A 13,768-nucleotide genomic window follows, 5' to 3' on the forward strand; every position below is an offset into this window, starting at 1 on the left:
TTTTGTTGAAATTGTGTGCTATTTTAAATTTTCAATAAGACAAGACAGTACGTGGTCGTTCAAAAAAAACTTTTTTTTTTCACTCAAAATTGCAAAAGAATGAACTTGTTTAGTTCAGAAACAAAAAACGATTGTGAGTTTTGGTCTTAACCATTGAGTTGTTTTTTTAGGTGGGTTTACTCAACAAAGGAGATAAAGAATAAAGACTGTTTCGTCCTTTTTTTATATCTGTTACCGAGACTTCCTGTGTATAGTACAGTTCAAAATTTTAATTTTTACATTTAATTGCAATTTCCAAATCTCCTATTGTTTTTCTTTGAGAGTAATAATTAGAAAAAAAAGGCTAGACTATAGATGAGCTTTACGTCTTTCGGGGAAATGAATATGGATGATGGATAAGTTTTCTAAGTAAATAGTAAAACAGGTACATCACTCATAAGGCGTTAAGTGTAACAATTGGTGGAACACTAGAATATAACAGTCGAAAAAGCAAATGTTTGAAGTTTATTATTAAAAAGTGTAATTATTTTTAAAAATTAAAAAACCGCATTTGCAACGTTGCAAGTCTATCCCGAAAACCGACTGTGACATGTAAAAAATTCTTGAATGAAAAGATTAGCGAGATCCAATGTCATTATTTTTGATAATCTTCAAAAATATAGAGCGTGTCCCGTTATTCTCAGAAAAAACTGAAAGTTGAGATCCAAAGCTACAATTTTCGTATTTACACTTTTTTGTGTATTATATAGGCTGACCAAGAAATTTGAAAAAATTTGAAGACGTTCTGATCAATCCGTTGTTATTTTAGGTTGTTTTGAGTTCAGAAATACTGACATTTTTTATTGTATGTACCCATTTCTATTTATTTTTTTATTTAATACTATTCCGATTTAGGTAGAACCTATTTTTTAAACTGCATATTAACCGCAAGTTTAAGTCTGTAACATAATTCCATGTTAATGCAGAATTTTTTTTACGTTGAATATATTTTCTTCTTCAATGAAATTTTTACTTGTGGCATCTTTATCTTTGAAAAATATTAATTTCATATATACATTCTCATATAATTGAGCGCAACGAATGCTGTTGAATGTTGAATTTTTTTAGAAACCAATGTTTCTGTTTTTGATTTTTGGAAACTTCTAGAACATTACATTATTATATGGACTGTTCTAATTTTAATATGAGCAACATATATATTTCGTTAGCAGACAAGTTCTTTTTAATTAATTAATTTTTATTTATTAATATTTATTTAGTTTTTTTGGTGTCTGAGTCCCTTACTAAATGTGCTGAAAAGTGAAATGATGTCAATGCAAAGTCCCATGTTTCATTAATACATTTGCGATTTCGTAACACATATGCGGTCAACAATTCTGACATCTAACAAACCTTTTAATCAAAAAAAAAAATTGTCGCAAAATTATTGTAATAATCACAGATTGTTGGTACTGTAGGTGACCCAAACGTCCCCTGTTGTGATTAACAACCCAAATAACGCGATAAATGCAGCCGAAGTGTGGTGATGCAATTATTTGTGAATAAAATAAAATCCGGTTAAAACCGATCCACCAGAACCACCAATCGGTTTACCCAAAATAAACATTAACAATTTTATGACTCCCGATTTTTCAATGTGCGGATCATCTATCAATGTTAAAGGTCAAGCATACGGCCAGAGATCACAAATCAGAATACCTTGTATTCGTGACTGCTGCTTGTTGATAAGTGGGACTATATTAGTTGGAATAGAACGCTAATAATTATTCGTAGTATATGCGCGTAGGATAAAAGCTTCATTAGCTTATCGGCGGACGATATCGCATGGAAAAACGTCACTAGGGCAAATTATGCTGGTCATTACCATAAAGTTTGACTGTGGAAAAGGGAAATAGCAACGACCCGCTCTGCTCCTAACCACGCACGTGCATATTCGGCAACACGTGTTCTTTATGGCCGTCTGTAGTTTAAACAAACTGGAAGTCACAAAGTTCGATTTTTTTAAGAAACATTTTACGATGTAGTCTGGTACAGGTTGTTGGATACTTTCGAACCCTTTAGCATCATATTGTTACTTTAAGAAAAATGCAGTGTCTGCGTGAACGCCTTCAAAGTAACAAGTAAAGTCACTAGGGTGAAATTTATAATGGCTACCTGAGACTACCTCGATCACATTAGAATATGACAGCATTCATTATTTTGACTAAATTGTTTAAGGCCTCCTCAAATTCCAAACTATGAGCTAAAACTGTCGATCAATTGAACATTTTCGCGATGCGTATAAAATGTTCGACATTTTTGCCGCAAGGCGGACTCTGCAATGAGGCGTTTGTTCGCGACGTTCCTTTGTTTTCGGCCGCAGACAGGGCCGGGCCTCGCTCGCTCGTCACAATACTTTAATGAGTCGGGGGGGGGGGGGGACGTTTCAAAAATGAAGTTAGTTTAACGAACTAAGTCTATGAAACAGAAAAATACCATTACAGGTTAAGGTTATGGGTTTACAAATGATTTTTTTTAATCTGACTGGAACATAAATTATATATCCAAAAAACTTTTGCTGCATTCATCTTAACTGCGTCATATGCAAACTGGCACGAATACATTACATTCGCCGAGTGATGTGTCACGTAGCCGATAGAATTGATAAATGTCGAAATACCATGGCTAAAATCTACCAAAAATATCCGATTGGTCCCCAACGCGTGACTAAAATACCAGATATGTGACTAAGTATCGATGTGGCTCGCGACTGCGAATAACGAAGCTTAAAAGTTCAGTGTAGGAATTAGATAAACCTTTTTTGTAGCTATTACCATTTCTAAAATAGGATAGTCGTCATTTTATATGGACCACCACCAAGAGAATACGTTATATATGCTAGTTTCAATAATTTCCGGGGTTTTTGGGAAACGAATAGAACAAATTTGTATACCCGTAGTTAAATTCACGCGATTCTGTCATTTCCTTCAGACCTACGCAAGGACTCACCATTCGGATATCATGTTTATTGTTGGCACAGTAGCGTTACAATACAATGTAAGTGTGTTGCAAACATTTTTAAATTTAAAGTGAGAACTTGTCAAGTAACCCCGCTTTCTTCGCATTGATTTTTGTTCATATATAACTATTAGGAGGAATATACAGGAACTTATGAAGAAAATAAAGGAAAATCTCGTTTTTAATCAATGACCTTACGGCATTCAACAACTAATATGGCCGCTGACAGATCATTAAAATATGTCCAGAAATAATTCAATTTTCGGACAAAAAGAAGTTAGGTGCGTGGGATATCATGATATAATGACTGTATTGATTGGATATATGTTACCTTAGGTGAAAATATACTTAAACTGAATGTTACTACTATGTTACATGCTACTCGTATCACAGCACAGTATATCCGATACTGTAAGACACTTCATTATCAGATCATAGACTTTTAAAACTTTCAATCCAAGGAAAAGTTATGATATATAAACCTAAAGAACGACATGGCATAAAGAAAATCAATAATAAAAAAATGTTCGGCATATATTTAACCAAGAAATATGACATAATACAGTTAAATCATTTCAAGACCTTATTACTATTATAGGCATACGTAGAAAAACGATCCGAATAAGTAAAAACAAATGGATTAACGCTGAGCTACTTACTTTAGAACAAAGTGGAAAGAGACAGGTACAAATGTGAAATAGCAACGGCTATTTGGCTATTTGTAAATATAATTAAAAAAAAACGGAGAAATGAAAACCCACATTGATGGTGGCACTGATAAACTAAATAATATTGTACATAACCTAAAATCAATACTTTACTGAGATGGTGAGAGACCTTGATTATGATAATCAAACTTCAGGTCTAGACCCTAATTTTCCAGACATTACATGTGAGAATAGTATTTTGCTAGATCTGACTAATGAGCAGAAAATTCGCTTTATCATATCTGAACTGGAAAAAAAAACTCTGTCTCAGTTCATGACGGAATGACCGTCAAGAACTGTATAACTTGAACAAAGAGATTATACTTTTCTAGAATAATTAAAAAACCAAAATATGCCCATTTTTCAAATCTGTAGTTAGTATTTTTTCATAAGTATATTCGTTAAACAAAATAGTACACTCGGTGGAAGCATTGACTGTTACTAGGCCAGTTGATAAAAGACTTATGGCAATAGCAGTATTGGTTGATTTAAAAAAGGCTTTTGGCGTAGTTAGCATTGATATTTTATTAAGAAAGCTATTATGTTAGAATACAATATGTCAAGTTAGATGATGTAAATAGTGATATGTTGTTGAGTGACTGCGGAATTCCGCAAGGTTCTGTGCTGGGCCCATTACTGTACTCACTTTACGTGCTTGCCTTGGATCAAAGTTAAAAACAAATACCGATAAAACAAAAATTATAATATTTAAACAAAAAAAGCAAAGCAATAATACACAGATATAGAAATTACCACACTGATAAAAAGAAACAGTATATGCAATGATAAAATATTTTTTTTACATATTAGAGATTTCAGATTGTATAATGAACTTAATGTTCCGAGACTTAGTATTATATTGGAATTTAAATTAATTTAAAAAATATTAAATAAAACAAAAATATCTATAATGATGTAGTAACAATGTGCATGGTTGCAATACTAGATCTCTAAATATTATATATCAAATGTATATATATATATATATATATATATATATATATATATATATATATATATATATATATATATATATATATATACAAAACAAATATAGGACTTAGTAACCCCCTTCTGCTAACTATGCAGGCATATAATAAGGTTCCAGAAACCCCAAAAACTATTGAAACACTTAGACTGTTAAGCAAATTAGAACATTTTTAATTGTTAATTTTTCAAAAAAACTTCCACAAGCTACTGTAATACGCTTTACAAAACCTCTGAATTCGTCCTGCGTCAGCAAAAACCGACGCAGGAGGAATCCGGAAGTTTTGTAAAAAGTATTTTTAGTTATTGTTATAAATAAATGAGACTCTCCGACATTGTGATAAGTAATGGTAGATGTTCTCGAAGGTAGAGCTGTTTAGATAATTTGTTATTATTAGTGTAATGACATGGAGAAATAAAAAATGTTTCCAAATATATATATATATATATATATATATATATATATATATATATATATATATATATATATATATATATATATATATATATATATATATATATATATATAAGCATGCGCCGAAGATTATCAACGAAACACTGAAAATGGTGGAGGCGACCGAGCAAAGTACTCGTAAATAGAGAATTTTGTTTCAATGGGATAAAAAGTAGGAATTAATTAGATATCCTTATTATTGTAAAAAATCATATATTCTTCATCCTCTCAGGAACTGTCATCTTCACTTGACTTCCTCAATAACTAGATCAAACAGTAGTTTCAGGTCATCCTATCTTCTTCGTACAGTTTAACTTTATTTGACATTTAATTATTGGAAAATTTTTTTGTTGGTGCGAATGTCGCCATTTTATTACCAATACTGTGAAGGCTTAACAGCAACTGATCCGTTAAACTAAGCAAATATACTTACCAAGGCCTTACTCTTCAGTATGTTTTGATTATTCTATTATTAAAAAGTCATTCATTTCCATTCACTCGGTCATAAGGAAATAATGACGGGCAATATACCAGATAGGATGGTAAGTGGTCAGCAATGACAGCAAAGCGTATTTATTGGCATCGGATTTAAAATAGGGATTAAAAACAATTTTGTCGGCCAAGTGTGTCTACGCCAATGGCCGCCACTGAAATTTAAGGGATTTTTCTATTTCACCTTTTTTTTGAACAGTCTAACTAAATTTGCCAGTGACGAGTTTTAACGTAAAACGGCGTTATTTATTATTTTGAAGGCGAATTCTTCAATGTTGACTATTGCGAACCGGTCGTTTGATCCAACATATATATTCTAAAAATATCCGGTATTCAAGAATAAATAAACCTTAAGTTTTCTGACTCGATATTGATAATTGTTGACCCCCAAACCTAAACTAAGATGTTGTATATATTTACATACGAACCGCGGCGTGGCCGTTGAAATCGCCCCAAACACCAGCCCAACCATCCATCCCATCGTGGGTTCAGGCCTCCCCGACTGGAGAACAGCAAATATTTAACCTTTATTAACACATTACTCGTCGAATTTCCTGTGACCCGTATGAATAAGGAACGACTTTTATTTCAGTTTCGTGCCTTTTTGATGCGTGTGCGTACTGCAGTTCGGGTATTTGTTACAGTGTGGTTATTGTTTTAGAAGCCGATGTTTATAGTGAACCGTTTTTTGTATGGTGTTTTGGGTAATAATTACAAATGTTTACGGGGTCTAAATAATCACGAAATCATCCGAAATTCTCCGACAACTGGCAACGAAGAAACTCCATCACACGCGCTTTAAACTAGTAGTAAAGTAGCTAATAACGAAAGCAGTGTGAAAACATCAAGTGAAATTAAAACCATCTTTAGTTTATTTTTGTTTAAAATTTATAGGTTAGCATTCTGATTAACTTGATAGGAAACTGGTGTAACGAAGTATGGTAGCACATAAAAATTCCTTTTTTATTTATTTTGTAAGGAATAACTTGGTATATGTACAGGGTGGGACACTACCTTATCTCAGAAACTATAGGGAATGGAGCCGAAAGTTTAATACAAAAGTTAATTGGGGTACTATAAACTTCCAATTTATTTTAATGTTGAATATACAAGGTGTTTCATTTTTCGTGGGCGAGTATCAACTTGCTTATTTTAAGTGGAACACCTGCAATATTGCTTCATTTTTACATACAATTTTTATATTCAAAATTCTATAAATAATTTATGTATAATGTCCTCTACCTAAATCTAACCGTTTTTGACATTTTTCATTTTTATGCCAAAAATGACGTTTTCAAGACGTAAAATATATGCCAATTTTTTCATTCGGAAGTGTTTATTGTTTCACTTGAGTAAATTTTGTTGTAGACAAAGGACTCGAATAACGGATTTCATAAGAAATTTCGATACAGTGTACGCGAAAATTAAGATTAAAAATGTAATTTAAAAAATGCCAAAAAACATTTTGTTTTTTAAATGGAAACTACCTTTTTTACCTATTAAAAATAAGGGCAATTTTATATAAGGTTGTATATGCCTAATATTTTTACTTTTTGAAATACTTTTTTTTAAATATTTGTCTATCACAAATAATATGCTGTTCCTATATTAGTTCAGTTAGTTGGTGACTTTGACGGCGTTCAAACAAAACAAGTGCTAGAACGCTGTCTCCTTGGACGCGGGTTTTGTTGTTGATTACTGTCATAATTAAAATATTTTTTGACACGTTATTGATTTATTTATTTACTGTTTATAATTTAAGGAAAAGATATGTTAGAAAGTTACATATGGGCTGGCTCTTAAGGAGACGCCCAAAAGCAAGGATTTACCAACACTTTAGAATATATGGAACCTTGAAGAAAGACAAAGATTGACGTTGTCTTATTTTGAATGATGAAAAGCAACTTAATATTTTGTTGCATTTTGCAGAGACCCCTGAAGATACAACCCAAAATGCGTCTTAAAATCTAGATATCAAAAGAACAGCGTTTCGAACGTTCCTTCCATTAAATAACTGGAAGTCCTATAAATTGTGTCCAGTGCAGAAATTATAACAACGGGATTACATCAGGTTAGATTTTTGCAACAATCTTATGGAGAGACACTTTTCAGAAAATATATTTAGATGACTAAAATTTTTATTTGGAAAAATACCCATTACTGGAGCAATAAGAATAATAAAAAAAGTATGGAAGTTACAAGATCAGGTGGAACTTCTGTCAAAGTATGGTGCGCCATTTGGAGGTTCTGAATAATAGGTCCAGTATTTTTTATCAGAATTTAAATTCTCAAGGCTACTTAGAGCTTTTAAATATTATCCATCCCTTTGTTGAAAATGAAGTGCTTGAAAGGGAACAACGAAATTTAATTTGGCAGAAGGATAACGCTCGTTAACACAGAAGTCAAGAAATTTGCACCTATTTAAATGCACACTATATAGAATGGATTGGGGAGAATGGTATTTACGCTTGGCGTCCAAGGAGCCCCGACTTAACTTCAGTAGATTTTTTCTATGGGGTACAATTAAACATTTGATTTTCAAACACAAACCATCAACGGATATTTAAATGGGAATACATCTGTTAGAAATGCCATTATGTATTTAAAAACCCTTGTATTGCCCAAATATATTGAACAACTGTTACAATAATTATTATCCTTTGTAAATTACTAATTTTTTATTGATCGTTAATAAAATATTCACCAACGTTATCGCGTATCCTTGGTATTATTCTGTATAAATAATGCATACATAGATTTGGATCTTCATAGGCGCATCGGCAAGATTATGATCTATGAAATGGTAAATCATAGTGGCAGCACTTAGCACTTTTTTTATTCAAACACCATCATAGCCACCTTACACTAACTGAAGCTATATTTCAAAAAGTAAAAATATTAGGCATATACAACATTATTCAAAATTGCCTTAATTTTTAATGCTAAATATGACAAGATTATAAAAATACGTAGTTGCTATTTAAAAAAAAGTTTTTTGCCAGTTTTTTTAATCTTATTTTTCGCGTACCCTGTATTAACATATATCGAAAGTTCTTATGAAATCCGTTATTCGAGTCCTTTGTCTACAACAAAACTTACTCAAATGGAACAATAAACGCTTCCGAATGAAGAAACTGGTAGATAATTTATGTCTTGCAAACTTCATTTTTCGCATAAAAAATTAAAAATATCTAAAACGGCTAGACTTAGGTATAGGACATTATACGCAAAATATGTCTAAACTTTTGTATGGAATTCAAAAATGAAGTAATATACCATGTGTTCCGTTTAAAATTAGAAAGTTGATATTCGCCCACGAAAAATTAAACAACCTGTATATACAAAATTAAAATAAATTAAAGTTTAGTAATATCTCAATTAACTTTTGTATTTAACTTTTGGCTCCATCCCCTATAGTTTCGGAGATATGGTTGTAGAACTTCAACATTTTAAAGGTAATTTACCTTCGTGGCTATGAAGACGTGCAGTTCTGAACAAAGTTTATCTAATATATATTTTTTAATTTTTTTTGTTCCTGTCATTTTGTATGTGTGTGTTTTATGGAATCAAAAGTAGAGTTATTAGTAAAAATTTATACCTTAACGCATGTTATCTCAATTTTTTGCTAATATTTATTATGGATATAACATCTAATCAAAATTAAACAGAAATCTTATGAAATTTAACTCTTATATATGTATTTTTTATTAATAGTGTTGTAATATTCTTTTAGACAAACAATTTTGTTTATCATTTCTAAAATTTTATTCTTTGTAATAAAGGCATAAAATTAAAAAAAAAACCCATACGCTTAAAATGCATCATTAGGCGATTAGTTTGAGTGTTTTAATATCTACATATAGGTTTTGCAAATTCGTAATGGAATATTTAGTTAAGTACAGTGCCATACAATATGCAAAATGGTACAATGGATTGAAAAAAAAATTGAAAATTATTATCCCTGTTATTAGTTCATAATAGTTAATAAACTATATTGCATTTCCCCTACAGAAAATGTGATTTATTGAGGATGTAATGTTAAATTTTAATTTTCTCATATAGTAATCTTTTTAAGAAATATTTATACACACTTTCTGCGGATTGCCGCGGATAAATTGTGCTGATTATATGTAAATACGAAAGGCCGAGTGGTCGCGATAAAACCAAGCTTATCGCGGTCTGGAACAATGCTAGCTCATTATTAAATCGAAACCACAAACACTGTATGCTTTACATAAACTTTTTGCTGCGGCGGTATTAGTTTTAGTTTTCAATGCAAGAAAATGGTCTCTGCAAAACTGTCTACCAGTATTCTCAAAATATTAAATCATTTCTATCTTCTATAGCCAGCAGGGTTAATGCTTGTATAGTTTTATTTGGCGGTTTTATTTAATTCGAGGCAGTAACATTGGAATCTAGTAGTTTTGATCATGAACAACCTTGAATTTTAAAAATCGCAAGTAAAAGTATTCAATTTTCTATTTGATAGGTCATAACAGTTCCTATTTTATTCGATGTGAGACTACGAAATTTATTTATAAAGTAATCAACCGAAGGACTTTACATACTACTTTTTATCGTGTAATTACGTCTTTCGTCACAAGCTAATAAAAATTACTAACATGTAAAAAATAAAATTTACAACAGAATATGACAAAGGAAGAATGCAACTAGATAATGCCATTATTTACACATTTTATATAATTATGCAGATTTTGTTCGAAACCAGAAAGTGTAAAGGTTTTAAGGTTATTGCAGAGGGTGATTCACAAATGGTGACCCAAAATGAAACCTCGTAAAATGTTTAGGGGATTTTAGCTGCCTTTTTTTCCTATAAAGTTGTTATCTAGAATGTCTCGTTAAAAAGATACTAAAACCATTTTCAGTTTTTTCTACACAGAGAAAATTTGTAATTCGCCACATGGATTTACATAAATATTGTCACAAGCTAAAATTCATTACGCATTCATGATGCAGTGGCATAGATACAAGTTATTGGTGGTACTTTTTTCTAAATCAAATATTTCTTTTGTTCGTATTTCAGTTTCTTATTTTCTTGTATATTTTCCGAAAAAATATCCATTTTTTTAATTTTACTGAAATTATATTCCGATACTCCGATAAAATGCAGTTTAATATAACACTTCACATTAAAAACTTTATTTGCTTTCTAACTAACTAATCAGAAAAATATACCACCAATACTCTGTGGCGAAACGTTTTTTTACTAACTTATATAAAATATGTACGAAAATTAAAAACAACTATGGGAAAAATGTTTTGAGTTTTGTTTCCTTTTCGCATAACTTCAAAATTAAAGGCGTTGGAATGATATAAATACGCCAGCTGTAGATTTTCACAACCTTTTTTCTTATGCTTTAAAGTTTTCTGCACAAGTTTATATCTCTACACCACAAATTAAGCACACTACATTTGTCAAAAACATTATTTAACAATACATTATAACTAACACCATATACACTGCAAAAACGGTATCAATTTGTTTCACCGTGTTAATTCGTATCGCTCGTGGCTAAAAAAGAAATCGTGTGGGCTGGAAACCTTAAAAGAGAAATTAATTTTTAAAATAAAATAAATAGGGCCCGCAAAAAAAATTACGAATTCTAATGACCACCAATGAAATATATGTATTTCAACCAGATGGTGTACTACAGCTACAGCTTTACTGATGATTCAACGCAATCAGGAGCTCTGGTTAAAAAAAAACCTGGAATACATGATATTTTAGAATGTGACTGGTTACAAAATGGAACACGGGAAAAATTTCAGCAATGTTTTCCATTATTCGCAAACCAAATTTTCATTAAATTTATTAAGATCTGACTCGGTTTGTGAATAATAGGACCCTCTATAAAAGTAAATTCTAATTAGACAAGTATCGGGGTATAATTAATACGTCTCTTTTTATCCTGATTTATTAACATTTTTTCTCCTCCCTTACTCTAAAATTTACTTTAATCACTTTAATAAGTCGGACCCAGACATTTCTGGTACTTTAGTCACGGTTTTAGGAGCAATCGGACCTTTCTGGCAGATTTTAGCCATTTATCGTATTCGTTGTTTTGCAAAAATGTACCCAAAAACTAACAGTCGTAGAAAAGTAAAGAATAGAACGCGCTGATAAACTTTTTTAGTCACTCATTTATTAAACACTCGCTCCACTGCGCTCCACCGGTGACTGAAGTGTCGTTTATAAATCTTGCTGCATAATATACTATTTCAACTTAAATTTTGACAAAACTTTAATTATTTAAAAATAATTTAATATATAAATTTGGATGAAACTTAATTCTGTCTAGAATAAAATAATAATAACATTATTATTATTAGCGTGAAGTTGAGGTAAAACCTCCCGTCCTTAACCCGAGGGTTGCTCCCAATTGGAGTTTAGCATTCTTTGCATAGTAGACTATTGGGATGTTGGCTAGAATGTAATATCGTTCATATTATTTGTACGCATAAAATTAGTGTAAATTATTTATTATAACACAATATTTAGAAGTAAATCGAATCTCAATTCTCAATATTTTTGAACCGATTGGAGACATGCTGCTGTTAAAACTTAAGTTATTTACTCCATTCGTATATCTACCCTATTATATTGCAACGAAAAATTATTAAACCTACAGCTTACTTCTGTCGAAAAATCCTTGCACCTGGAGCCCCTCTATGAACATAAACTGGCAATCGAGTTTTTCCAATTCCATCATACGAAATATTTTAAGAAGTCAATACGTAAAATGTGCTCGACTCAATGGTCGTTCATTAACTGACCACTGATTCAATTTTGTTCCGCGTCTTCGGCTTATTTACAAAATATTAGCAGATAAGCCGTTCATTTTCTTAAAACAAGCTTAAAATTGTTGAATATTCGAAAATGGATAAAGCTGTACACTACCATGCAGTATTTATAAATTCTTCAAGAAAAATTTGCTCAAAGAATTGTTACATTAAATAAGTAGTTTTAAAGAGTTAACATAGTTTTATAATATAATTACACCTTTAAGCCAAACGACATTCATGTGTATTTATGGAGCACTTATAAATAATTTATATACGTAGAATACCTCTTTTTGTTTTCTCATGACATATACGTCATTTTTGCGATACAAATTTCTCATTTAACATTGCCATGGTTTGTTTATGTGCTGAAAAGAAAACTGAATGGTAACAATACAGTAATTTATAGTTTAAAACAATTAAAATCGAAATTCTTTTTACCTATGTCGTTTTCTCGACTTAACACATAAAAACACCACAGCAAGGTCAAATCTAATCACATCCATAAACTATTGACTATTAATGGGTTGATAATTATGGGCAAATTTTTGTGAGAGCTGTCATTCTGTAAACCGTTATCAAAAAGGTTTGTTTATATAAAAAAAATCATTGTTTCGGGTCTATTAACTTTTATTATTCTATGAACAATATACACCGCTACAATTGAGAAAATGAAAATTATAGACTTAAAACTATATAATGTGTACAACATACAAGAACTTTTCAGAAACGTATTTATATAACTTACCTCTCCAACTTTTTCAAAAATAATCGGAATAGGCACATGTCACCTTAAAGGTAATAGGTGTCTTGCGGCATCATCATATTTACTTTTTTACAAAGTAACATTTCATTTTATTGTACATTTAAATAGCAATGGAGTTTTTACACATGAACTGAACTTACTTGCGGTCTATCCAAAAAGTTTTTATGCACTAAATATTTTTTGTTTTCCTTGATTGAATATTAAATAAAAACAAATGCTTTAGTTATAGCCAGTAATTGGTTTTAAATAAATAAACAAGTAAAATCTCGAGCTCACGGTTTATTAACGAAAAAATATTTTATTAGTTATTTATTGAACAAAATTATATCAAAAAAGTCTCTTTAAATTTAAATTCTTATACCGAAAAATTCGTGTTTGTACAATATATTTTCAAAAATTCGGCATACTTAGTTTCCTGGTTAGTTGGCTTGGAATATTATTACATTCTTCTCCAGATGTTGATAGACATCCCGAAATTAGAACAAAAAATTATTAATTTTTGTTTCGTCAGGGAATATCACATTTTGCCAAAACTAGATTTTGCAACACATTCTTTTGCAGAAT

The 13,768-nt window shown here is 30.9% G+C and overlaps 2 protein-coding genes across 4 annotated transcripts in view; one reads left to right on the top strand and one right to left on the bottom strand.

Moving 5' to 3' along the window:
* Positions 1-13,768, top strand: part of LOC132697686 (thyroid receptor-interacting protein 11-like) — a 72,471-nt gene that overhangs the window by 50,883 nt on the left and 7,820 nt on the right. The window lies entirely within an intron of this gene.
* LOC132697687 (uncharacterized) overlaps positions 1-13,768 on the bottom strand; it is a 29,550-nt gene that overhangs the window by 7,083 nt on the left and 8,699 nt on the right. Inside the window, exon 1 of one of the 3 annotated variants that reach the window (XM_060663247.1) lies at positions 12,293-12,433. The exons of 1 other annotated variant lie outside the window; for it this stretch is intronic. In XM_060663247.1, the coding sequence (XP_060519230.1) occupies positions 12,293-12,368 (76 nt within the window). In that variant the 5' untranslated portion in view covers positions 12,369-12,433. Of the gene's footprint in view, positions 1-12,285; positions 12,434-13,768 lie in introns of those variants that run through there. One more of the 3 variants, XM_060663250.1, reaches the window with a different exon arrangement.

Source organism: Cylas formicarius, unplaced genomic scaffold (assembly GCF_029955315.1).
Source record: "Cylas formicarius isolate icCylForm1 unplaced genomic scaffold, icCylForm1.1 PGA_scaffold_2__14_contigs__length_35257938, whole genome shotgun sequence".
NCBI classification, from domain to species: Eukaryota; Metazoa; Arthropoda; class Insecta; order Coleoptera; family Brentidae; genus Cylas; species Cylas formicarius.